Here is a 26,053-nt window from a genome sequence, read left to right as displayed (position 1 = left end):
AAGTCTGCGTCGTACGCAACATAAGACAAAGCGTACGAGACATGCTCGTCATGAGTTTTATTGGACAAGTAAAAGAATGCAGCTTGTTTATGTTGACTGCACCCTGACCAATAAGATAACCCACTTCTTTCTCTTATTATTTCTAAATGTAGCATTTGAAGTAGATCAGCATGTTCAATGAAGTGTATGTATTGTATGATTCGTGCAGTTTTGGGGTTGTATCCACATGGTTAAAGGCACCTGTTGTGACGTGCTTTTAAAGTATCGGCGAAGTAAATGTAGTGTATTTTATTTCTGAACTGGGCTGCTGAAAGTTAACTACTTTTGGCTTTAGGGGCGGAGTCTGCAGTTGTTGAGACAACAGATGGGGAGAAAATCAAAGAGGACGAGCTGCAGGTAGCAACAGAAGGATTAACTTCGGAGGCAACTGTTGTTCCACTTGGGTCCACAGGTAAACTGACAACACACTGTAGACATATTGGAAAATGAACACAATGTTCTTTATTATGTGGATGATGGTGTGCCGTAACTAATGATAGATTTCTAAATGTTTACACTAATAACCACACATTCCTTAATCTCAAATGTAGAATGTGCAACAAAAGAACAAGGGGCCTCTTGTCTTCCGGCTGATGAAGAGAGAGCAGAAGAGGAAGTCAGCCAGGTGACTGAAGCCAACCACTCACACGACTCCACAGCAGAGACACAGTGTGACGACCTTGGAGCAGAACCTACACCATCGTCACATCAGGGCCCTGAAAGTATGGAGGTGGAGAAGGAGCCGCAGGAGGTCACTCCCTCAGTGGACCAAGAAGCATCACCAGAGTTATTAAACGATGGTTCCGAGTGCACGCCTATCCTGGAAGCGTTCAGTAATGATCCACCAAAGTTACCAGCTTCTCCTGCCTCTTTGGATCAAGCGGAGCATTTGCCCATGGATAATCGTCAGGAAAGAAGTCCATGCCAGGACCCCCAGTCTCCTTCTTCTTTGTCAGTAGACACACAAGAGGTCTTTTCTATGGAAATAGGTGCGAGGCTACTACCTCACTCTGAGGAGGAAGATGATGAAGAAGAGTATGATGAGCATATGAGAGGAGAAGGACTTCATGTGGACATAAAGCAGGAACTGCAGGAGCAAGAGGTTAAGAGGGAATTGCTGCTGGACGAGATGTCCTATATGAGCCACGGAGATGAGAGCAGCAGTGGCTTCTTGGGCTCTCCAGGAGAACACGATCCTCAGCTCTCCATGGAGTTTGGCCTTTTACCCACGAGCCACTCACACACAGATAATCTGCACAGTGAGACCGATGACTCGCTTCCCTTTGAACCATTCAGTAGCGACAGAGAGAAGGTGAAACGGAGAGGATCCCCAGGCCGCTCACGGGTCAAACAGGTGAGGTCAACGTTTACAAGTTCAGTTTTATTGAGTGATTTTTGCTTTACGGGTTTTTAGATTTTAATTTGTACATTTTCAGAATACAACTTAAAATGTAAATGTGTTTTTTCTTTAGGGGCGAAGCAATAGTTTTCCTGGGAAGCGTAGACCTCGAGGAGGTGGTGGAGGGAGAGGGCGTGGTGGGAGGTCACGCCTCAAAGCCATGGCCTCCTGCATTGATGCTTTCTTGGTGAGCTGCAGTTTAATATTCTTTCACTTTTATAATGTAGTCACAACTCTTTCCATTACTTGTCATTTAATGACACATGTTGGCAGTAGGTTTACAACTATCTATTCCCTTGTCCGCAGCTAAGCATGACCACAGACACTGGACTAAATAAGGAGGAAGACGATGAGGAAGATGACACAATGCAGAACACAGTGGTTCTTTTTTCTAACACTGATAAATTTGTTCTACTCCAGGTACAGCTCTTTTTCTAGCGTGGCATTTTGAATTATTGTGTGGCAAAAACACAGTTGCCACTTTCAAATGAAATGCAAATCCTCTTTGTATCCAGTTTTTTCTTATTTCTCTCCTCTGTTTCAGGATATGTGTGTCGTGTGTGGCAGTTTTGGAAAGGGTGCGGAGGGGCAGCTATTGGCTTGTGCTCAGTGTGCCCAGTGTTACCATCCGTACTGTGTGAACAGCAAAGTAAGCACAACGTTATCCGTACATATTTAGTTTGTTCCCCATCACTATTTTTGTATAGATTGATTAAACCTGATGTCTTCTGTAGATCACCAAGACGATGCTCCGTAAGGGCTGGCGCTGTTTGGAATGTATTGTGTGCGAGATGTGCGGAAAGGCTTCGGACCCCTCTCGTCTTCTGCTGTGCGACGACTGTGACGTCAGCTATCACACCTACTGCTTGGACCCACCCCTGCACAATGTTCCCAAGGGTGGTTGGAAGTGCAAATGGTGAGAAAAAAAAATGAAACTCTTTGAGTACAATGCTTCATTCAGTCTTGTAGCTTTAAATGGGGTCAAATGGAAATGACTACATGTACATTTGCATATTATGTAAAACACTCATATCTCAGCCCTGCATTAACTATTCAAAGGCCCATCTCGCTGCCGCTTGCTTCCGTAGCAACAGAAAAACTGCTGCTCCTTTTTTAAATGTCTTCATTTAAAAACGTCAAATAAAAACATGCTGGCTGTAAATTTAATACAGTGCTTCAATACTTCTGTGCAGGTGTGTATGCTGTGTGCAGTGTGGTTCCAACTCTCCGGGTTTCCACTGTGAGTGGCAGAACAACTACACCCACTGTGGCCCCTGTGCCAGCCTCGTCACTTGTCCGGTATGCAGAGAGAACTTTATGGAGGAGGAGCTGCTGCTGCAGTGTCAGTACTGCGATCGGTGAGTGCTGCTCATTAGAACTCCACACGTGCTCACCAGACACAAACTGAGGTATTCATGAGACTGCAGCTAATGAAGACGAGCGGGGAATGGATTATTTATTCACATCATGAATTATTCCATGATAACATCTTTGATTCGTCATGTGATTTGTTATGAAAAGTTATGTATGTCTGTGTGCCTGTGCAGTTGGGTCCATGCCGTCTGTGAAAGTTTGTACACGGAGGATGAGGTGGAACAAGCTTCTGATGAGGGCTTTGCATGCACATCCTGCTCCGCATATGTTCCAAAACCTGTGGGTAAGTCCCAGAACGACAGTTTTAAAACTGAAGACACACTGTAGATTATGGTTTCAAATATACGCAGGATATTCTCATATTTACTAATGACATGTTTTTCTTTTGCTTTCTCTCCCTGATGTCTGCCTTTGTTCACAGTAGTAGAGTCAGCCATTATGGCGTCGATAAAGATCAAAGAGCCAGGTCAGAGAATTTAGCTTGTTCTTGTTTATTATCAAAAGCACATGAAGCGTGGTCGTGACAAGTCACTCATTTACGAATGTCAATTTGCAGAGCCCCAGTTCTATCGGTTGGAGGGTGTGTGGCTGACGGAGTCGGGTATGTCCCTGCTTCGCAGCATCTCCATGTCTCCTCTGCATAAGAGGCGGCAACGTCGCTCCCGTCTCGGCACTCTGTGCTGTGAAGGCGGTCCTGATGGAATGGATCTAAGGGAAGTCGAAGAAGGGGAGGATGGAAAAGGTTTGCACACTCTGCACACCTAGTGGTGTATTAACAATTTACGGGATGTATTTCTCCTTTTTGAATGCAATACTTTCTGCAACTTCAATGTTATCTTGTTTATCTAGGCTGTGGGGAACCCATGGAATGTGAATCCAAGATGGAGAACCCTGGGAGCCCTGATGGAGGTGCAGAGGGAGGCACTGAAGGCATGGCTGACTGCGAGGGCCTCAAAGGAGAAATGGGGGAGATGGATGATAGCAAAAAAAGAAAGCGGAAACCCTACAGGCCTGGTAAGCCACCCATAGTTTCACAAAACAACTTTTAACATCCACAAAGATGTCTGAGTATTAACAACATATTTAAATATCAATTGTTATAGGAATTGGAGGCTTCATGGTGCGGCAAAGGAAGTGTCACACACGATTGAAGAAAGAATTTTTTGCCCAGTTGGCTGGAGAGACGACATTAGATGGACAACCAATAGAGAGAACCATTGACGAAGGTTAGTGACAACAGAGATGTGAATTTAATTTAATCAAATGTTAAAATTAAATAAATCCAGAAAGTAGAAGTGATTAATAAGGGTCGGGGTTCAGTGCTTTACTTTAAAACGTTTTGCTAGTTAGTTCCTTCAGGCCAACATTAGCTTTGTGTGAATAAAGAACAAAGGCAACACAAATGAAGGGTCATCTAGAAGAAAGTTGACCCTGGTGTAACTGTCACTACAATGCCATGTCATTCATCGAGGCATCAAGGCAGCAAGCCCCCACCAACGCAACCCCCTTGCATTTTTTTAACACGGCTGCTATTAGTTTTTTTGGTGAATATTGTACATTTGGAATACTGAATTGCATGGTTATATATGCATAGGACCTCACCCTGACACAGATAACATAATGGATCCTAAACCAGTGGAGGGCGAGGAACAGGCCAAGAAACGCCGGGGACGGAAGAAAAGCAAACTTGAGGACATGTTTCCATCCTATCTTCAGGTTTTTACGTCTCTCTGCCCCATGCTTTACACAGTTTTGAAATGTATGGTAAGAGACATTATGTTCACATCTGAAATGTTTGTGATTTGCTGCAGGAGGCTTTCTTTGGGAAGACACTAATAGACATGAGTAAGAAAGCTGCGTTGATACCTCCTGGGCAGAGGCCAGGCGCATGCCTGGTCCGACCTTCATTACCAGCACCGTCAGGGGTCAGAACGACAGCCCCAGAGAGTAAGAGCACTAACGTGACCCATGGCACACTAAAACTATGCAAATTAATTGTGACACTAGGTGTGGAAAAGATTAGTGCCTTTGTGACCTTTTGTGCTTCTCTCCCTAGCTGAGGATCGCGTGGTGATGTTTCCTCTCAAGCAAGAAGGGGGTGACGCCTCTCAGGCTCAGGGAGAAGGTGCAGGTAAGTGCCTGTTTGGATGCCGTTCTACTGGTTCATTGTTATGGTCTTGAGGTGATTTTCAGGTTGGTTTAAAATTATAATATTTTGTAGGAGTTGAGGCACCATCCTCATCGCTGAAGGATCAGGCGCCAAGTGATCCGCACGACTCCGATGCAGAAAAACGTGAAGGTAGTGCCCCGACTTTGGTCTAAACTGTATGCAACATCAACTTGGGAAAGGTTTTAATACGGGACGTTAGAGTCATACCTTAAATGCGGTTGTCCTTGCGTGACAGGTCTTCCGCAAGGGATGGAGAGTCAGGACTCTGAGCAGTTCTTCAGAAAGGTTCTGGGCGTGTCAGAAGGCTCCTCTTTGGGGGGAATGAAGCCCATCTTAGAGGGCAGTAAGGGGGAACTCAATTGTAGCGCTCTGCCGCAGAGAGCTCTCCTCTCAGGTGTGTATGTGGGCGTGTCTGCATATGATCATTAACACTTTTTTCAAGTTCAAAACCGTATTTATTGTATGATTTAGGACTTTTTAAAATAAAAAACTAATAATAATAAAACGTTTGTAAAGACTAGTACAAGTAAGGTTTTTGGTGAATTTTGAGATTAAAACATGTGAAATCTTTACCAGGGTCCCTGCCCTCAGCTGGAATGATGGATGCTTTTCCTGGCATCACTCAGTCACCGTTCTTTGATATGCGGTAAGACCAATACTGTAATGCCTAGGTATTTTTATTTTGCAATAATTTGCAGTGTTTACATTTGTCACACCTCATGCTGTAGAATAGATCATAGTGTCGAAGCATACACACTTATTGTTTTCCAATGTTGTTGAAATATACAAAGATAAAAGTACTTGCATAAGACAATAACATCTAATATGGGGTACAGGGATCGAGGAGGACTGTTCAGTCCAGATGGGGGTGATGAGAGCCCCTGGGCCACTCCCTCTACCCCAGCAACCCCCTCCTCCCCATCAACCCTCACTGAGGCAGAGGGCGATGGGCTGTCCTACAACCAACGCAGTCTCCAGCGCTGGGAGAAAGATGAGGAGCTGGCAGAACTTTCAACTATTTCCCCTGTGCTTTATGCTAATACAAACTTTCCCACTCTCAAACAGGACTACCCAGGTGAGTGTGGAAGAAATACTATCATTCTATGTACAGACCTAATAATTAACTTTTTTTTATGTAAGGGTTTTATATCGGTTAGATATTAAAGATCAAAGAGACGTTGAACCCCAACTTGCTCCCGTAGCTGTGCCTACGGTGTGTGAATGTCAGTTAGTCCTGATGGGCAGGTGGCACCTTGCATGGTGGCTCCTCCTATCGCTGTATGAATGGGTTTAAATGGGTGAATGATGTCATGTAGTGTTAAAGTGCTTTGAGTGGTACTGTTCAAGTACAGGTCTGTTTACCATTTACATTTCTCCTGTGACAGACTGGGCTAGTCGCTGTAAGCAAATCATGAAGGTCTGGAGGAAGGTTTCAGCTGCTGACAAGGTTCCATATCTGGTATGTTCTCAAATTATAATTTTATTTGGATTGTTATTAACTCAACAATCATTTCCTGCAATATTCTTGGAGCACACATTTCTAAAATGTCGTCAAAAAGATGCCGGGCTCTTGATATTTTGTGTTTGAATTGTCCCTTGTGGCTTATGGTACCATTACTGTGATGCAGAAAGCCTCGAGTGAAAATGTACCAACACAGAAATATAGGAAACTGATGGGTACTGCTTATTGGAACCCCAATGAGAAGTTTGGCATTAAGATTAACTTGATTCAGCCTACATGTATGTAGGCTATTTCTGCAACTAAACAAAATGAATGTAAAAGTATTAACTTGTGCTGTTTGTTATGCAGAAGTAAGAATAACATGTTATACTCTTTCATATGCTTTTTGTAGCAAAAGGCCAAAGATAACCGAGCAGCTCAGAGGATCAACAAGGCGCAGAAGGTGACTACGGCGGCAGCATCCTTTTGCTGTCTCGTGAGTTGCGGTGCAGACTGTTCATGCATCCTCTGTACTCTACTCTACAGCAGGCGGAGAGTCAGGTGTGCAGGCCAATCAAGATAGAGGGAGGAGTGCGTGTGAAGACTGAGCGACCCAGTTTACACCTCCAGATCCCTCCACCTTCAGGCTCGACGTCAATCTCTTCCCAGCCCAGCTCTGCAGAAAGCCCATTTCCTTTCCTTCCAGTTTCAGGATCATCCTCTGTCTTTTTCTCAGATGGACCCGTTAAGACCCCAGGGTCGGCTGAGATCCGGACAGATCCCTTTGCTAAGCTTCCTCCTCAGCCACCCCATTCACACTCTCACCCAAGTACACCCTTTTCCCATGCTGGGGCCAGCCCCTTACAGGCCTCTTCCTCAGGTTATTCCGCTTCCGGCCCACAGGGTCCTCCTCAGGGACGGCCAGCCAGTCTCGGCCCCTTTGACATGCAACCAGGAACTCCTGGAACCCCCAGACGGGCTCAGCAGGTTGACCCCTACTTCAGATCACAGCTGCAGCAGCAACAGGGCCATCTACCACAATCGCAGCAAGGCTCCCAGGAGTCCCTTGGACCTCCAGAAAGTCCTCATTCAAGAGGCACAGGGCTTGGGGAGTCGCCTATTTTCTCGCCACCCCACAATACCCACTATGGAGACCCTTTCAGGACCCAGCAAGGGATAGGACGGTCAGAATATGGTTCATCCCCATCACCCTCTGCACCGTCTTCCTCACCTGCAAGCACAGGGCAGTACAAGGCTGATATGAGTGCACCATGTCCACGCTCTTCTGCAGTTGGAAGACCTGATCTATCCATTGACTCACCTGCTGGGATGCTGGAGTCTGGCGATGGTTTATTCAAGGCACCTATGATGCCACGAATGCACCAAGGGGAGGGTGGGGCACTTCATCCCGGAGCTTCCCCGAGCCACCCCTCTGAAGGCTACAGGCAGTCTCCTTCCCACCCTTTCTCTGATCCCCACACTCAGCCGTCACTGGCTCCCAGGCCGCAGTCAGGTGACAATTGTTCTCTCGGTCCCCAGAGACACCATGTAGCTCAACAGGAACTCTGCCCTCGAGTGCCCTCCAGCCCTCAGTCCCAGGGCAGCTCTCGGTCTCCCCACACTCCTGGTGGCCATTCCAATGATGCCTACTCTGTCCATTCTCCTGCTGCCCCTCGTTTCCAATCCCCAGACCTTTGTTCTCAGCCACCTTCAAGGCCACAATCTAGAGACCCTTTTGCTACTATCCACAAACCCCCTCGCCCCCCCTCTGTTGCCCCAGAGGGCACTGCAAGTTACAAAGGCTCACCTCATCCTAACCAGCAACCTCCATCACATCCAAATAACAGTTCCATGGGGGATCCTCTCTCTGGTAAACAGTCAGCAGCTCTTACTTACAGCCGCAGCCCCAGCACGGGAGGTTTACAAATAACACAGCAGCAGAGTAAGATGTTACAGGGTCAGCTTAAGCAACAACAGCCACAAGCTCAGCAGACCATGAGTGCAGACAGCTTCAGCTCCAGGGTGCCACCCCTTTCTGGGTCTCAAGAACTATCAGCTGCCCGCCCTTCAGATGCATCTCATCAGCCAGCTTTGTCAGGCACGCAAGAAATGACTGACATCTCAGCAGTACTGGACCCTGCATTAGTAGGCCTTAGCCCCGCCGAGCTGGAGAAGCACCGACAGGTATCCAAATATTAGCCAGTGAACAATCATGCCATGTACCTCCCTAAGTTTTTTGTTAATCAAAGCTTGTAATTTCTTTTTTTTAGCGGCTGAGGCTGAGGGAATTCTTAATCCGACAACAAATGCAGAGAAATTCCATCAGACAAGAGAAGGAGGCGGCTGCAGCTGCAATAGCAGCTGCAGCAGCAGCAGCTACTGCTGCTGCGTGCAATACACCCCCTGGCTGGTCTGGAGGAGAGATGGGAGCCTTTCAACAAGACAAGGCCCACAGAGCACCACCACCTTATCCACAGGTACACACACATTTACAGTGTGATGGAGCAATTAGAAAGATGTCTTTGCATGGCCCGTGTTCAATCCCAAATACCTGCTCTACTAAGGAGTTTTCGGAAGAAGAATAAAGCACTACTTTAAAGTGCACTATTTGATAGGATAGGCTTTTCTTTGACTGGTGACACTGGTGCAAATTAAATGTCAAGATAACAAAGTGAGCAGGCTGGCTAATCAGAGTCGGCTCCTTTTGCTGAAGTGTCCTTGGGCAAGGCACTGAACTCTAAATATCCAGAAGTGCCTTGCATGGAAGCTTGCTGTTGTTAGCGTGTGTGGATGAAAGGGGCAAATTGTAAAGCAAAATAAACTCTAGAAATGCCAATTACAAATATAAAGAATGCTACATTTGCCTCTTTTTCCTGTTATTCTCCTTTAGGATCGTGTTGCTGCTACTACTGCTGGACCTCAGACGTCTGTGGCAGGAAAGATGACCATGGCTGTTGGAAGCATGGCGGACAAGCTCATTCGCCCACCACCTACAGGAACTCCTGGCATCATGGATCCAAGTGCACTAAGGTAACTGAATCATTAATAATTTCCCCCTCCCCCTTTTAAATAACGGCAATGCAATAATCTGAATTTGTGTTGGCTACTTAAATAATTGGCATCCTAAATTAATACCTCCCCTAGCATCCTAAACATTCTGAAAAACATTCTACACTTAAAAAAAACCCTGAAATTCATTTTCTGTCCTTCAGGCCACCAGGTCCCAGCAGACCTCAGGGCATGTTTGCCCGTCCTCCATTCCCTCCTCAGTGGCAGGGCCAGCCTCTCGGTCCAAGGAGGTTTCCGCAGCCTGGCATGGAGGCTATGGGCATAAGGCACAATCTCAACCCTGCTGCCAACATCCAGGGCATGGAAGGCATGGGTAACCCTCACACCATGATACCAGGACATGGCGGAGAGACCATGCAGCCAATGGGTCAAGGACCCCCACCACAGTTCATTGAATTGAGACACAACGCACAGAGGCTTTCCCTTCGACCTCAGTTTATGCCCCGTGGACCTCAGCCAAGACCACGTCTCTTTCTTCCACAGCAAGAGATGGCAACACCTTATGTTCAGCAACATCCCATAGCTCAAGCTGGTGGCATTCAAGCAGAGGGGGGCAGCAACTCACAGCTGGGATTACCGCAGGGTGGACTGTCGATTTTACTGCCTCAGCATTCCACAGGACTATTAACACAACAGCCTCATGTGCAGTCGCAGGCAACGACTTCCACGCCAAACGTTCCTAGTACTGAGCAGCATCAGCTTCGACAGCCGAGCCTAATCACACACCCCCAGCCTGCCACTGCAGAACATAGTGAGGAGCTGCCAGAGCCTGACCTTGAGGGGCTTGGGGATGCCCCAGGGGATGGAGGTGTTGAGGATGAGGATGATTTGGCTCTCGACTTGGACCCTGACAAAGGAGATGATGACTTGGGTAACTTGGACAATCTTGAAACCAATGATCCACATTTAGATGACTTGCTGAACAGTGATGATTTTGACCTGCTGGCTTACACTGACCCTGAACTGGACCAAGGAGACCCTAAAGATGTCTTCTCAGACCAGCTGCGGTTGGTGGAAGCGGAAAGTGAAGCACCATCATCTTCCTCTGGATCTGTACTTGTTAAAGTGGAAGGGAAAGCCAAGCTGGAGCCAGGGCAGAAGTCTCTTACTCCTGCCATTGCAAGGGGGTCTGCCGCCCAACTGCCGCCCTCTGCAGACACTGTTGATACCTCCAAGGTAAAAGTAGAGGACAGAGGCCTGACCCATCAGCTGCATCCAGGACATACTGTGGTGAAGGATGAAATAGGAGAGGCTGTGTCGATGCTTCTTGGTGGGACCACATCATCCGTCAAGCCTGCACAACCAGAAAACCAGTCAGCTTCTCTCAGTTCTGTTCGATTAGGGGGACTTCCATACCCACTCCCAGGCCAGGCTAATGCATTGCCTTTTCCTCAAGCTGCTCCACATGCAGATATTGGAGATGATCCACTGGGGCTGCCTGATGTAGGGGAACAGCACTCTCTTGCTGTGGATTTGGCAAAGGTAGAGAGCTCTTTGGATGGTGAACTGCCCCTCCTAATACAAGATCTTCTGGAGCATGAGAAGAAGGAACTACAGAAGAAGCAACAACAGCTCAGTTCCCTCCACCAGGGAGGCATGGCACCCCATTTTCCTGGCCTCCTAAGTCAACAGCCTAACCCACAGGCACCTGAACAGATCATGCTGCCACACCACCATCGTCCACCTCCCCAAGGAATGATGGCTCAGGCAGGGATTGTACCCCGTGCCCCGCACCTGTTGCAGCAGCAAAGGCTTATGGGACCTGAAATGGCACCTCACATGAATATGGCCCAGCAGCAAGCCATGGTGAGGATGGGTCAGCCCGGGATCCATGCAGGTGTCGGTCATCAACCGCAGTCTCAGCCATTGAATAAACCACCTCTGGCCAACAACCTTTTTCCAGATAAAGGTAAGCATTGTGGCTGGTCACTGTCATCACTCTGCATAATAGTTATTTCAGTACTATAGAAACAGACGTTGTCTTACTCTATTATTGCAGATTTAGACAAATTTGCAACAGATGACATCATGGATCCCATTGCCAAGGCAAAGATGGTGGCACTTAAGGGTATCAAGAGAGTGTTGGCACAGGATCCAATGGCTGTGCCTTCTGGCATGAACAGGTATTTCTTCTTGTGTAAAGCTTTTATACATTAGTTGGGCATTTAAGTCAGGTCATTATGTTTTCATCCAACAGTTAGAAAGGAGCTGTATAAAACAATCAACATTAATATAGCAGCAAACCTCTATTAGACATGTAAAGATATAATGGAGTGATGTCTACCTGAGCAGAGAATCAACTCTCTCTCTGTGTTGTTATCCGAGCTTCTCCTGGCTTTGTTGACATAACGTAACCAAGATACTCAATTATTCTTTTGCATTTTTGGTGACGGTCTTGATGGCAAATATCCAATTGCAATAAGATTTTAGCTTGTTGAGCCACATGTTTCATATAAATAAAGCAATATATACTTGTAACTATAATATTCATGCACTTTCAACATTTCATTTTGAGTCAAAATAATATTTTTTTACTCGACATATTAAAATGACGCCTTTCCAGCAACAAGTTCAAGTTCATACATTTGTACAATTAGAAATAAAGACACCATTTTTTTTCTGAATTCAGACCATGGAAAACCCTGTATTGGTATTCTTTAAATGATGTAGTTTAGTGACACATTAGAATTTAAGGAATGAATGTAAACGCACAGTGGTTTGCATTTTCGGTTGCTGATATTTTGGAATGTCATGTTTGACACATTGTTTAACTGTCTAATCTAATAGCCTGTCTAATCTAATAGGTGGCAGCATGGTTCAGTAGGCTGAAGGTATCGTAATAATTTTTTTGTCTTTTTTTTCAGGCAACAAGTTTCTCTGCTTGCTCAGAGGCTGGCCTCCGCCCCGGGCACAGATCCAGGTCAACTTGCAACTGGACCTCCAAAGGTATGCTGTTTGCTTATCAGAATTAATTGATTTTACTTTAATTTTGTCTTGTGTAGCTAATTTGAATGATTTTATTTTTGTTTTTAGGAGGGAGAAGCGAGTGATTCCACCCAGTCGAGACCTAACCCTCCCCAGTTTGTACAAGGAATCATCAGTATGTTTGACCAATCCTGCCTTATGTATTGACTAAGAAGGAAATGTTATATTTCTGCCCCCATACTCTTTTCTGGTTCTCTTAAGGTGTCCTCTTCTTTTACAGATGATGCAGAACAGCACCAATATGAAGAATGGCTTCTTCACACTCAGCAGTTACTCCAAATGCAGCTGAAATTTTTGGAGGAACAAATTGGAGTTCACCGCAAATCACGCAAGGCACTGTGTGCTAAGCAACGCACTGCAAAGAAAGCTGGAAGGGAGTTTGCTGAGGCAGATGCAGAGAAACTAAAGTTGGTAACGGAAGAGCAGAGCAAAATTCAGAAACAGCTTGACCAGGTGTGTAGATTTTGAAAGAATCTAATAAAGACAAATAAATAAATCTTATTTATTTACTTTTGCAAACCTGTCAACAGTAAAGGCACTTCATAAAATAATTATCTGTTTATGATTATTCTGTTGCAGGTACGGAAGCAGCAGAAGGAGCACACCAATCTCATTGCAGAGTACAGAAGTAAACAGCAGCAGCATCAGCAAAGCTCAGGTATTCTTCCCCCGGGTCATTCTGCACAGGGGGCCTCCCCTCACATGTTTCCCAAGATGCCTGGCCAGATGATGATGGGCCAACAGGAAACACCAGTAATGGCCCAGCACCCTGTTGTGATGCCCCAAAGTGGAGCCCAACCCCAGCTGCCTGCTGCTCTTGAAGCCAGGGCCCCAGGTCCTCCTGGTGCTGCACCAGGATTCGTCCCACAGGGGCCTGGTATGCAAGGTGCAGACCCCAGTCTTCTCCAAGAAAGACAACTTCAACATAGGATGCAGATGGCAAAGCTCCAACAACAACAACAACAACAGCAGCAGCAGGTGATGATGGGCCAGCAACCAATGCCACACCCAAATCAACAGTCTGGCCAAATCGCTCAGCCACAATCCGGTATGATGGGAAACCCACTGATGGCCCAACAACAAGCAAACACTCAACAAGGAAAGCCAGTCAACCAGCCCAATCAGCAGAGCATGGCACAGGTTCCACAAGAGATGGTTGGAGGCCAGTCTGTTGCTCCACTGTCACAGAACCTTGCTGAAGGCCAGCCTATTAATCATGGTCAAGCCATGTTGGCTGTTCAACCAGGAATTATGGGGAACCCACCAGTTGCACCATCACAGCAACAGAGGCCCCAGCTTATGATGAGCCAGCAGGGAATGGTTGGATCTCCTGGTCACCCTGGCCTCAGGGGTCCGAAGGCCCAATTGACTCCACAACAACAGAACGTTCTGGCCCAACGCATGCTTGCATCTCAGCAACAGCATCAACAAAATGTTGCAAATTTGGCCCACATTCAGCAGCAGCAGATTGCACAGCAGAGGCAACAAACACAGTTGATCAGCCAATCCAACCAAGAGCAAGTACTCTCCCAGCCTCCTACCCCACAGATGGGCTCGTCGCCTTCAGCAGGAAGTGTCACGCCCCAGCCACAGGGAGCTACAGACAACCAAAACTCAGGCCCCAAAGAGGGTGGAATTCTCAGTCCTGATTCAAGAACGCCACCGCAGCACAGTGGACCCTCGACTCCCAATCAGATGTCCCAACTAGGTGCTACAAATGATCACCAAACTGACTTGGTAAGACAGCAGTTACAACAGCAGCATCAAAACCAGGCGTATGTGGTCCAGCAGCAGCAGTCAAATTCTCAATCTGTACCTGAGCCGCAAACCGGTTCGGTTGGAAACCAACAAACTGGTGTGATTCAACCACATCAGCAACAAATTCCGCTCTCTCTCCAGAGGCAAGGTTCCCTCAGTGTTGACAAGCCCATTTTGATGACTATTAAAGAGGAAAGGAAACCGATTGATTTCTTAGCGCAGCAGCAACAACAGCAACAACAGCAGCAGAAGCAACAAACGGTGCAAAATGCCATGCAGCAGTCACAAGATCCCAACATCCAACAGCAGATCATAAGCCAGAACCATCCGGGACAGCCACAGCCTGTTGTGATCGGTCATAACCCACAACAAGCCCTCATGGCCCAGCAAGAAAAACAAAAGGCCATGATGGGCATGAGAGCTCAGCAGCAAGGGATGATGGCACAAAGGCCTGTGGCTCCACCTGGACAGAGCCGCACCCCAATAAACATCCAGGCTATTATTGCTCAGAATCCTCAGCTCCGCAATCTTCCCCCAAACCAGCAGATACAGCACGTCCAGGCCATGATCGCCCAGAGGCAGCTCCAACAGGGACAGATGCTGCGGATGTCTATGGGTCAAGGCCAGCAAAGTCAGTCGAGGCCTCATATGCCACCAGGACAGATGCCACAGGCTGTGCAGCCGACGCCATATGGAGCCATGGGAAAGCCAGGAGCAGTGGGTGCTCAGCAACAATCAGGCATGTTGGGTCAACAAGCTGGTGTCCCTCCACAGATGCAACAGGGGATGATGGTCCCTGGGCAGCAACAGCCACAAGTAGGGGAAATGATGCAGCAACATATTATGAGAGGCCAGGCACCAGCACCACCTTCCCCCATGGACCAGGGCCGAATGGTAAGGCCAACATCGCCACGCCAGCCAATAGCCAATTCTCCTGGAAATGCATTTAACCAAGCTATGGGTATGCGTCCACCCACTCCCAACCAGAACCAACAAGCACTAATGGCAGCTGCAGCAAGCCGCATGCAGGGTTCTCCATCCCATGCATATTCTCCACGAGGTCCCTTTGGCATGAGCCCGGCCCACCCCGCCTCACCTCATTCCTCCCATGTCTCCTCACCTTCGATAGCTGACAGCAGGGCTGGAAGGGGGAGTCCGTACAGCCACGTCAAGGCCTCTCCACTCAGGTCACCTGGAGCCAAGAGTCCGCTTGATTGTCCTGGACTGAAAATGGAAGCCCATACATCAGTGAATGAGACATCACACGCGGCCTCGGTTATCCCTAATGGTCCACAGAAAGGCATCCATGTTCATCAGCAGTTGCAGAAGGTCACAGAGAACAATGGTCCTCACACACAACATGGCCCTAGAGTCGGAGAGCTATGCAAGATGACTCTACAGAACATTAAACAGGAACCAAGAGAGTTTCAATGTGATGGTGCGCCAGAGGCTCATCATGGGGCTATAAAGCGAGAAGCAACGGGGGAGGCTGTTACTTCTGGGAACAACACTAGCTTTATGAATGCTAGAAACATGTCTGGAGACCCTGGGACTCAAGGCCCGCGATCTGAGACTGGACAGCAACTATTACAGAAACTTTTGAGAACCAAGAACCTTCAGCTTGGTGCTCAGAGGCCTTCTGAAGGCATCCACAATGAGATCAACGGACACATCAACAGCAAACTTGCAATGCTGGAACAAAAACTTCAAGGGACTCCAAGAAATATGGAGGTACGTTTGTCTTTAGTTCTTTCATTCTCTTTGCTCTTGGTATGTTGCTGTATGTGACTAAAGAACCTCTCGTTCCATTTCTTGGCCCTTACAGGATTTACAGTCTATAACAAAAAGGGCTCCTGCACAAAAGCCAAAACGCACTAATAAAGCAACTGGAGACAGAGGGCCTAATGCACGGAAGAAGAATAAGAAGGAAGAAGTTGAAAAAAGTGCTGACGCACTGATGAAGCAACTCAAACAGGTACATTTCCTGTGATTTAAAAAAAAAAAAAACGATGTTTTTAAAGAGTGATTTCACATCTGGTAGACTAATGGACATTTACCCTCTAGGGTCTCTCTCTGCTGCCCTTGATGGAGCCTTCAATCACTGCCAGTCTGGATCTGTTTGCCCCTTTCGGAAGCAGCCCAGCCAATGGCAAAGCCCAGCTCAAAGGATCCTTTGGAAATGCAGTGCTGGACAATATCCCAGACTACTATTCTCAGTTACTCACAAAGGTATAAAAAAAAGAACTGCAACACGTACAGTTGGCCTGGTGCAGGCTGACTTGGAACAATTTCATAAGACAACTTCAGAAAACAACCAACAAAACCAAGGATGATTAATGAGATAATGTTTTGTACCCTTCACAGAGTAACCTCAGCAACCCACCAACACCCCCATCCTCCCTGCCACCCACTCCTCCACCTTCAGTACAGCACAAGCTGCTGAATGGCGTGACTCCTGGAGAGGAGCTGTCTGAGGGTCAGAAAGACACGGAACCAGCCGAAGAGCCAATGGGTAATCGATGAGGGATTTGGCCCAAATTAATTGTTGTCATGAATATTGATTTTGAGATGCGATTGTACAGTAATTGGGTTCTTAATACTCTATAATTTCTCCTGCAGATTCTGTTAAAGATGAGGTGAAAAGTGTCGACATTCTCGCAGCTCTCCCCACCCCACCACATAACCAGAATGAAGACATCAGGTACTGGAGGGCAATTCTCTATTTCTCTTGAGTTCTTTGTCAACCACAATACATGGATTACTTGGTGCCTATAAATGTATGTTTTGTCTTTCTAACAGGATGGAGAGTGATGACGAGGATGCCCCAGAAAGCATCATCCCAGCATCATCCCCTGAAAGTAACGTTGGAGATGAAATGCCACGTTTCCCTCAACTACGGGAGCCTAAAGAGGAGGAGACCGAGAGAGCAATATCTCCCATCATCCCCCTTATACGTCGCACTGCCATCCCAGGTATTAGACAACTTTGTGTAATTCTCCAAAACGGCAAGGATATATATCTATATATATACATACCTGCAAACTTGTCACCTTTCGGTGAAATTCACCGTTTTGAACTCAAAATAGGTCATCCACGTGAATCGTGGAGATCCGAAGAGTTTTTGTTTTTGGGGGGGGGGGGGTCACCTGGCCCGCTGCCGTTGAGATTGCAAGTGAGACGCGGAGAAAAGTGTGAAGTGGTGCTCTTCGCAATAAAACATCTTTGATGGGTCGTGTCGCGTCTCGGCCAATCAGCGTTCAGATGTCCACAGCGTTTGGTGGTTTAGGTTAGCTTGAATGTTAGTCCGCTACATCTGCTGCTGTCACGCTGCACGGTGTAGCGATGCTAACAAAGTACCCGTACGTTAAACACGATGTGATTTAGCATATTTTTAGTATCGATACTTCATTAAGAGAGCGATCAGAGCGCACGCGCTGCTCCGTGTCGAGCTGTCTGCGCACACTGCGCTGCGCAGCTCACAGCGAGAGAAGTGGCGCAGCTTTAGAGACTTCGGCTTAAAAAATAAAAAGATGCCAGAAGTGAAATGTTTCAGTCTGTAAAGTTCTGTAACTCTCCAGCTGCTCATCCTGATGAACTGTGTATCATCTGGTCAGAGACTAACGGCCTCATAGTGTATAATCAATGCTATGATGGAACCATGTAGTTTCATTCATATCTGGCTGTATTAATACTAATATTAGTGTCATTTGTTAAGTGTTGAAAAAGTTGGTAAAAAGTGAACCATACAGATGTTTTATTTATTACTATTATAGATAAGTATACCAGTCTCGTATTTATGGTACCATATTGTTTTTATGGTATTGTATTGAATTCTGGTATCGGGTATCATGATATTTATGGCAGGTATGTAATATGTATAGAAGTTATAATATGAGTATCGTGACAAACAGGTAGAAACGGAACAGATTCAGGGAAAAGTCCATGAGGAATGTTCAGGCAACAAAAAAGGAAGTTGGTTCATGAATGATTTTAACCATATTATATGTTATGACAATGTATATTTGTTATTACTATCATTATAGGGCTGAGTCAGAGCGGAGGACCTTTTGTTCTTCAACTGTTTATTATCATTATTTAGATTTGTGGTCAGAACAATAAAATGACTGTAGTTGTGGTTCTAAAAGTTTGAGGCTTCAAACAACGTGGGTGTGGTGTGGTGAAAAAAAAAGAAAGTCATCTGCACCCCCCCCCCCCCCCCCGTTGTCACCTTTTTCACCCCTCATGAGTTTGCTGGTATGTATATATAAACAATATCTACACTTTTCTTTTGCAGCATTTCCAGAAAACAAACCATTCGAAGCAGCTGATAGCAAGGTTGTTTCCACATCTAACCATTGGGACAAGGCCAAAAACAATGAAGTATCTGTTACATTCACATTGTCATCAGCTGCTGCTAAGGTACGAAGCCATTCTATGATTCTATTGCACCCTGATTAAAGTTTGCGTGAACTATGCCTTAACATAAATATGACTAACTTTTCGCTTACAGAAACTGAACCACGTCATGATGGCCGTGGCCCAGCTGCTTAATATCAGAATGCCAGGTTCTTATGAGGTGATTTTCCCTCCTCAAAACCTTGACATGCCCGTCGTGGATGGGCCTGGGAAAGGACCTGACCAGTCAGGTAGGTGGTCAGAGAGTATTGTTTTGTCCTGTTGTGTCTCTGGGTCAGGACAATCGCAACAACATGGTCTGCGTGTGGCTCATGACATTTTTTATGTTACCCTGTCCAGCCAAATGTCCTAAACCATTAGCCTCTGATTATTCTATTAAAAGAAACAACATTCCATAGGGTCGGCCACTTTTAGCCTCTTTATGTAAATATTTAGCGTTTAGCCTGAGCGTACGAATTGAGAAGAGTTGCTGTTCGAAACCATTTATTTTTGTAACTGAGGGACTACGCTTCTAAGGACGCACTCGTAAATGTGTTTCTCTCAAACAGGAATGCGCAGCTTTTTAGTGAATTAAGCCGTAAATAAAGACTAATAAATTCGGGCTGTTGTGTTTTCTAGGGGCTCTGTGTACGAAGGACGGCGCTTCCCCCAGTCAGGATGACTGGCTGAGGCAGTTTGATGTGTCTCTACCAGGCTGTACATTGAAGAAACAAGTGGACATCCTGGCACTTATTAAACAGGTCAGTCTTCACAACTGTTTGAATTATTTATGTTTTGTCAAATGTTGTGCATTCTATATTTCTTGAAAGTGTATATATCATATGTACATTTTTCTCCTAGGAATTTCAAGAAAATGAAGACAAACCAGCCCTGCACTGTTACACCACCAAAGTAAATGACTTGGATGTGCGCCACCTTCCTGCTATACTAGTGGAAGAATCTCCACCACCATCACCGTCTCCTCCATGTCCTCCCCCATCGTTCTCAGTTCCCACGAGTGAAGCTGAACCTTCCAAAAAGTCAGCTTCTCCATCCCCGCCTCCCTCCAGTCCCGCCATTGTCCAGATCAAGACTGAGCGAGAACAGGACGATGGTCCTACTAGCGAAGCTGCTCCGCCAACTGATGTCACAGAGTCTGAAGTTGCTGCTCCAGAGTCGCTCACTGACTCGGAAACTGCCTCTGCCGTTCCAGATCCTTCTGGTCCGACTGAAGTCTTTCTGAGTCCTGTGATCAAGGAGGAGGACTTGGGCGCTGATTCAGCTCCACCTCCTCGAGACTCTCCGAACAACATGGAGTCGTCCCCTAAGGCTATCAAGCAGCGCAGGCCTCTCTCCCCCGATGAGGAGGTGGTACATCCCAAAGTGAAAAAATGGAAGGGGATTCGCTGGAAGCGTCTTCAGATTGTCATCACAATACGCAAGGGGGGTTCTAAGAAAGAGAGCAGCCGCGAGGTTTCTGAGCTCATGGACCGCCTGCGCATCGCTCTTCGGCCCGACAGGCTGCCGCGGGACAAACGTAAATGCTGCTTCTGCCACGAGGAAGGCGACGGAGCCACGGACGGCCCCGCCCGGTTGCTGAACATTGATGTGGACTTGTGGGTGCACCTCAACTGTGCCCTGTGGTCCACAGAGGTGTACGAGACCCAGGGGGGGGCCCTCATCAATGTGGAGGTCGCCCTGCGTCGTGGATTGAGAACTCTGTGCGCTTACTGCCAGAAAACGGGCGCCACTAACAGCTGTAACCGAATTCGCTGCCCAAATGTCTACCACTTTGCATGTGCCAGCCGGGCTCGCTGCATGTTCTTCAAGGACAAGACCATGTTGTGCACTCAGCATAAGCTGAAGGGCCCCAGTGAGGACGAGCTGGACATGTTTGCCGTCTTGCGGCGGGTCTACATTGAGCGCGACGAGGTGAAGCAGATCGCCAGCATCTTGCAGCGAGGTGATCGGATCTACTTGTTCCGTGTCGGCGGTCTCATCTTTCATGCCGTTGGCCAGTTGCTCCCGTCCCAGATGGCCAACTTCCACTCGCCCACTGCCATCTTCCCCGTTGGCTATGAGGCCACACGCATCTACTGGAGCACGCGAGTGCCCAACAAGCGATGCCGCTACCGCTGTCGCATCAACGAGGACGACGGGCGTCCCCTGTTTGAGGTCCGTGTTCTGGAGCAAGGCATGGAGGACTTGCAGTATCGGGACGCTACTCCAGAGGGTAAGAGCCACGCGCTGCGCCCACTCGGTGCTGCTGAGTATTTCTGTGTTCAATTTTCCATTCCAAGTAACTCTCTCGACCATTGGCTGTTTGTTTAACTCGCCACCTTCGTCTTTAGGCATCTGGGAACGGGTGGTGCAGGAGGTGGCTAAACTCCGAGATGACTCCTCCATGCTGAAGCTGTTCACGGAACATATCAAGGGAGAGGAGATGTTCGGCCTCACGGTCCACGCTGTCATGCGGATCACCGAGTCGGTAAGCACTTGCAGCAGAACCATCGACCCCCATTTTAATTTAGTCTTTGTCTCTCGATTGTAATTGTATCCCTTTGCAAGTCAACATTCACACATGATAACATACTCCCGGTTGACATCGCCACTCGTCACCGTGCAAATTAGTGAACAGATGGGCAAACTTTTTTTCTTTTGACTTATAAATCTGGTCGTTTTTAAGAACCGTTAACTGCCAGTGTTTCAAACCGTGAACTGATTTGGCAAAGCGGAACAAGTTCACTTGATTGCTTGTGATGTTTGCTTTAGTCTATAAAAGTCAGACGGAACTAGAGATGCACTTCCCTCGCAACGTCAACGATGTGACTTTGATGTTACTTTCTGTGCCGACACAAAACTATGTGGGGCCGGTACACACCTTCAAATTTGATTGCCAAAAAAAAATTATCCGACTGCTTGGCAGCCGATCGATCGGTGCATCTCTAGACACGAAATTATATCGAAACCTTGACCAGACCCAAAGCGAAGGTCTGACTTGTTGACCTGTGGGCTGCACGGTTCCGCGGTCAGCGTGCATGATGAACATGGTTTGTGTTTCCTGCGTTTAGTTGCCTGGAGTGGAGAACTGTCAGAACTACCTGTTCCGATATGGTCGTCACCCTCTGATGGAGCTCCCTCTGATGATCAACCCCACGGGCTCCGCTCGCTCTGAACCCAAAGTCCCCACGCAGTGCAAGAGGTGAAGCAGCGCTGCTTCACAATGACATCAAGTCTCGTGCCTACCGTTAACTTGTTGTAGCTTATTGTGAAATACTTTTGTGTGACATCTCAAGAATGCATTATATCAGCGAAGCATAGCTTCATATTTCAGTCATTTTAAAGTTTGGCAACATATTCCTACATCGTGCTTGATAAGTGAGTTTCAGTTGGAGGTAGGCATGTGTTGAGGACCACGGTGCACTTCTCTCAACTAATCGGTTGTGTAACAGTTGTTGACACTTGAAATGATCATTGTATCTGACAAAAGACCGACTAACGTGTTGTTTGTCTGAAGGCCTCATACTCTAAACAGCACCAGCGTGTCCAAGGCCTACCAGAGCACCTTCACCGGAGAGCTCAACACGCCGTACAGCAAGCAGTTCGTCCACTCCAAGTCGTCCCAGTATCGACGCCTGAAGACCGAGTGGAAGAATAACGTTTATCTGGCCCGGTCGCGCATTCAGGGCCTGGGTCTGTACGCTGCGAAGGATCTGGAGAAGCACACCATGGTGATTGAATACATTGGCACCGTGATACGCAACGAAGTGGCCAATCGGCGCGAGAAGATCTACGAGTTCCAGGTACGCCAATTGAACACCGGCAAAGTTTTTAAAATGCATTGATTTGGGTTCAAGTTTAAGGAATGGACAAAAAGAGAAACCAATTAAATTGCTGAGCTTTAACTTTAGAACAAACAACAAAATTATTTACATTTTGAAAGTTTATTTACCTTTTTAAAAAATATATTCTATTTTTCTTTCTTCTAACTTAGAACCGGGGGATCTACATGTTCCGCATCAACAACGAGCAGGTGATCGATGCCACTCTGACCGGGGGCCCGGCTCGGTAAGTGACGTGCGATCGGTCGCCTCATTGTAAACACGCGAGTCGAGGAGGTTTTATTGAAGTGATTTTGTTTCTTTCTCCATGCCAGCTACGCCAACCACTCCTGTGCTCCCAACTGTGTCGCCGAAGTTGTAACATTTGACAAAGAAGACAAGATTATCATCATTTCCAGCCGCAGGATCCCGAAGGGAGAGGAGGTGCAGTGCATTAGAGAGCTGACCACGACTCACTCGCACACGTCGCCGTCCGTTTTTAAAATCATTAACTTCCTTTTTTATGTCTTACTTCCAGCTGACGTACGACTACCAGTTTGATTTCGAGGACGATCAGCACAAGATCCCTTGCCATTGTGGAGCCTGGAACTGCCGAAAGTGGATGAACTAAACCAGAAGGAAAAAGGAAACTTCCCCCCTCACTGGTGCCAGAACAGTCGTGCGCCAAAGCCTTTGAATCCGACATAACCAGTGCATAAGCTGTTGTGAAAGTTGTGGAGGGCAGCTGGCCTCAGTCAGAAGGACTAACGCGTTGACACCTGTAGCCAAAGGTTTGAAGAGCATTAATCAATAAAAGCAACTGACCACCTCCATCTCCCGCATGGTGGGACGAACTCGTGTCTGGAGTAGTGAACCTCCGTTTCTCAGCCAAAACCCTTTTCCTCCTCGACTGTTGTCAATAATCTCACAGTGGCTGGGAAACAATCCTCAACATCTACCAAATGATTCCGACCCTCTGATATCATGTAGTGCAGAGCTCACCTGGAGCGTCGACAAAAAGCCATTTTGAAATACTAAGAATGAACTGATGATGCATTTTTATCTTTTAAGTCGGACCTATTTCCTGTCCCACCCTCACCTCCCAGAAAAGGCACTTTCCCATCACGTCATCAATGAAGACAACACGGATATTGACTAGCTAGACAATCTTGATGTGGCTCTTTGTAAGAACTACATGTGATCGCTGGAAGAAAAGAAAAAAATGTAAGTTAATATAAAATTTGAGATGCTTTTGATCTGTGGCTCCAGAGGAACCAGATGTTCTGACTGTGTGGAGTCCCAAGGGGGTTTAGTTGGACCCAGTCTACCTCATTGATTTAGCGGGAAGCGACTGCTTTGTATAAAAACGTAACGGGAGGGCGGGGGAAGAGGGAATGTTTTTATGGGCTTAGCCTTCTCGGACAAGCAGGGAATTTTAAGCAGCAGGTTTGCTCTATCTACTCTATGCTGATGATTTACAATAATGAGCCAACATAATTATTATTCATGAATTGTTTATACAGAGGAAATATATGACAGTTTTGATAAGATATTGCATTAAAATCACAATCAGAAGCTTCGCGGGTGTCCTGTATGCCACCAAATCCTCCTGGATGTTGATGTAGCGTTTTCTTTGTTCTGTTTATTTATGTGTCTCAACAACCATGTTTATCAGCTGTGTGAAAGCACAATAACATCAACCGTTTAAGTTTCCTGAAGATGAGTGAGTGGCTCTCGGGTCCCAGGGCGGTCTTTGAAGAAGACGACAAAGTCCATTTGCTTGTTGCTTCATACATTGAAGTCCCACTTGTTGAGAACCAGCCGGTGGATGCATGACTACTGTCCCATTAAATGCTTTTTATTCCCCCATAAGTCAATCTTTTCACAACTCAACCGTGAACTTTTAATCATGCCTCTTCCTCTGTTAATATTTAGTGGACTGTTAAACTTTACTGTAGTAAGTCTTCCTCTGCCTGAGGACAGCCAGCAGTGTTTCTACTTCCCTGTCGTGTGCTTTTCTAGTGCTGGTCCTGTCCTCTCGAGGCTGAACTGATGGCAGGGAAAGACTTATTGGAAAAAGGGCATTTGTTTTCCTTTCTATATAAGATGAATGAGAAAAGTCTTTAAAAGGGAGCTTTACTAGAACTCCACCTTCCCATGCTACTCTGTTCCCCCTTTCCCTAACCTAAGACCTCACATGAATTAAAAATGCAAAGTTGTACAAACTGTATATATAGTATATGCATTAGGGGACAGCAAGTCTTTATCCAGCCCCTTTGTAATCAAAGTCAAAAGTGTAGAGAAATAAAATTGAAAAAAATCAACCACTGGATATCATTTTAACAGATAAAGCTGTATATAAATATAAATATATGTAAAATGGCAAACTAATATCTTTATGTATATGAACCAGAGTGTTTTGCATTTACCTGTTTTTCTATTAGTGTTTTTGCTATAAGCTCTCAGACAAGTTTGTTGAAATAGGTTTGAGCAAAATGTCCGGTCTTCTAAATCGAGTGCGACGGGAAGCCGGTGGGATTACTCAACCGTTTGGATTCATGCGGAGGGTCGGTAATTGGACATGAAAATGACTTCCTGCGTAAAGCAGTACAATGGTGCATAGCATTTGTATTTATGTAATATTGTCTGTGTTTATTTTCTTTTTATTTATGCTACTGCGTGTTGATTACCAAAACCTGTCCCTTAATCGGTCACAATTGGATTAATATACTCCTGAATGGAAAATCTTGAATTCCCTAGAATATTGTTAGTGTTTTGCTTTTTATATCTCCCTATAGAAGTGAATGTGTTGGTAAACCTTGTGAAATGGTTACTTGGCCTAATGTATGTTATGTAATACTCAAAGTTAATCCCATACTTAACCTGGTAATGAATTGCACTCTTAGTATAACGGAGAACTTCTCTAAAGTGGTAGATATTGATCAAGTATCTGAAGCAGTGATATATATATTTTTTGGTATGTTTCTATTTCAAGGGAAGACCATGACGAGACATTATGCCGCTCACTGGATTTTAGCCTGAATAATTTTTAACTTCTCTGAATCTTAATTTAAATTCTCTGCATATCTTATAATTTAATAAAGTTTGCTCAAATTGAAGGTTTTTTTTAACCTCACCTACTTTTTAAAAAGATGTTGCATCTGTACAGCAGAGATACTTTTAGGGAATATGAATAAATATAATGACCATTTTTATTGTATGTGGCATGTTTTGTATGAATATTATTTTGAATTGTACATATTTTTTTCAGGATGCCAGAGGTTGCATCTCTTTATATACAGCTTTCCCACTCCCTCTTCCCCTCATCTTATTTCTTTGTCTGCTTTTGTTTCTTGTAAATGAAAATAAAATGCATTTTAAATATGTGCTAATTGTTCCTTTTCTTTTTAACTCCCAACTTTACGCAGGTTTGACACTTAGCTTGAAAGTTCATTATTGAAACCAGGAAGGAATCTGACAACATTTGTTAGAGAGAATTTCACTCTCATCCATTTATATATATATATATATATATATATATATAGCTACAGTTGAAAGATTTAAATTAAACATCACTTTTGGTATGTTTACATTTGTATCAA

General features: G+C 45.9%; 1 protein-coding gene across 5 annotated transcripts in view; it reads left to right on the top strand.

The window, feature by feature from the left end:
* The window catches only part of kmt2d (lysine (K)-specific methyltransferase 2D), a 31,551-nt gene extending 5,713 nt beyond the window's left edge, over window positions 1–25,838 (top strand). For 2 of the 5 annotated variants that reach the window (XM_056422291.1, XM_056422289.1), the window contains exons 11-55: window positions 335–451; window positions 591–1,393; window positions 1,512–1,625; window positions 1,745–1,858; window positions 1,983–2,087; window positions 2,173–2,354; window positions 2,632–2,796; window positions 2,986–3,095; window positions 3,234–3,278; window positions 3,369–3,554; window positions 3,662–3,826; window positions 3,916–4,038; window positions 4,425–4,528; window positions 4,624–4,759; window positions 4,869–4,943; window positions 5,034–5,111; window positions 5,218–5,376; window positions 5,559–5,628; window positions 5,819–6,057; window positions 6,368–6,441; window positions 6,836–6,886; window positions 6,970–8,607; window positions 8,694–8,900; window positions 9,314–9,453; window positions 9,636–11,401; window positions 11,492–11,615; window positions 12,357–12,438; window positions 12,526–12,592; window positions 12,698–12,930; window positions 13,057–15,966; window positions 16,061–16,210; window positions 16,300–16,464; window positions 16,600–16,747; window positions 16,855–16,936; window positions 17,035–17,207; window positions 18,530–18,654; window positions 18,746–18,881; window positions 19,270–19,391; window positions 19,492–20,863; window positions 20,982–21,118; window positions 21,702–21,832; window positions 22,148–22,433; window positions 22,625–22,698; window positions 22,787–22,895; window positions 22,990–25,838. In XM_056422291.1, coding sequence (XP_056278266.1) covers window positions 335–451; window positions 591–1,393; window positions 1,512–1,625; window positions 1,745–1,858; window positions 1,983–2,087; window positions 2,173–2,354; window positions 2,632–2,796; window positions 2,986–3,095; window positions 3,234–3,278; window positions 3,369–3,554; window positions 3,662–3,826; window positions 3,916–4,038; window positions 4,425–4,528; window positions 4,624–4,759; window positions 4,869–4,943; window positions 5,034–5,111; window positions 5,218–5,376; window positions 5,559–5,628; window positions 5,819–6,057; window positions 6,368–6,441; window positions 6,836–6,886; window positions 6,970–8,607; window positions 8,694–8,900; window positions 9,314–9,453; window positions 9,636–11,401; window positions 11,492–11,615; window positions 12,357–12,438; window positions 12,526–12,592; window positions 12,698–12,930; window positions 13,057–15,966; window positions 16,061–16,210; window positions 16,300–16,464; window positions 16,600–16,747; window positions 16,855–16,936; window positions 17,035–17,207; window positions 18,530–18,654; window positions 18,746–18,881; window positions 19,270–19,391; window positions 19,492–20,863; window positions 20,982–21,118; window positions 21,702–21,832; window positions 22,148–22,433; window positions 22,625–22,698; window positions 22,787–22,895; window positions 22,990–23,082 — 13,685 coding nt within the window. In that variant the 3' untranslated portion in view covers window positions 23,083–25,838. Of the gene's footprint in view, window positions 1–334; window positions 452–590; window positions 1,394–1,511; window positions 1,626–1,744; window positions 1,859–1,982; window positions 2,088–2,172; window positions 2,355–2,631; window positions 2,797–2,985; window positions 3,096–3,233; window positions 3,279–3,368; window positions 3,555–3,661; window positions 3,827–3,915; window positions 4,039–4,406; window positions 4,529–4,623; window positions 4,760–4,868; window positions 4,944–5,033; window positions 5,112–5,217; window positions 5,377–5,558; window positions 5,629–5,818; window positions 6,058–6,367; window positions 6,442–6,835; window positions 6,887–6,969; window positions 8,608–8,693; window positions 8,901–9,313; window positions 9,454–9,635; window positions 11,402–11,491; window positions 11,616–12,356; window positions 12,439–12,525; window positions 12,593–12,697; window positions 12,931–13,056; window positions 15,967–16,060; window positions 16,211–16,299; window positions 16,465–16,599; window positions 16,748–16,854; window positions 16,937–17,034; window positions 17,208–18,529; window positions 18,655–18,745; window positions 18,882–19,269; window positions 19,392–19,491; window positions 20,864–20,981; window positions 21,119–21,701; window positions 21,833–22,147; window positions 22,434–22,624; window positions 22,699–22,786; window positions 22,896–22,989 lie in introns of all 5 variants that reach the window. The other 3 variants (XM_056422288.1, XM_056422286.1, XM_056422287.1) reach the window with 2 other exon arrangements.
* The last annotated feature ends 215 nt before the right edge of the window (window positions 25,839–26,053 follow it).

This window comes from Pseudoliparis swirei, chromosome 9 (assembly GCF_029220125.1).
Source record: "Pseudoliparis swirei isolate HS2019 ecotype Mariana Trench chromosome 9, NWPU_hadal_v1, whole genome shotgun sequence".
NCBI lineage: Eukaryota > Metazoa > Chordata > Actinopteri > Perciformes > Liparidae > Pseudoliparis > Pseudoliparis swirei.
This window is presented reverse-complemented; position numbering and strand designations above follow the sequence as displayed.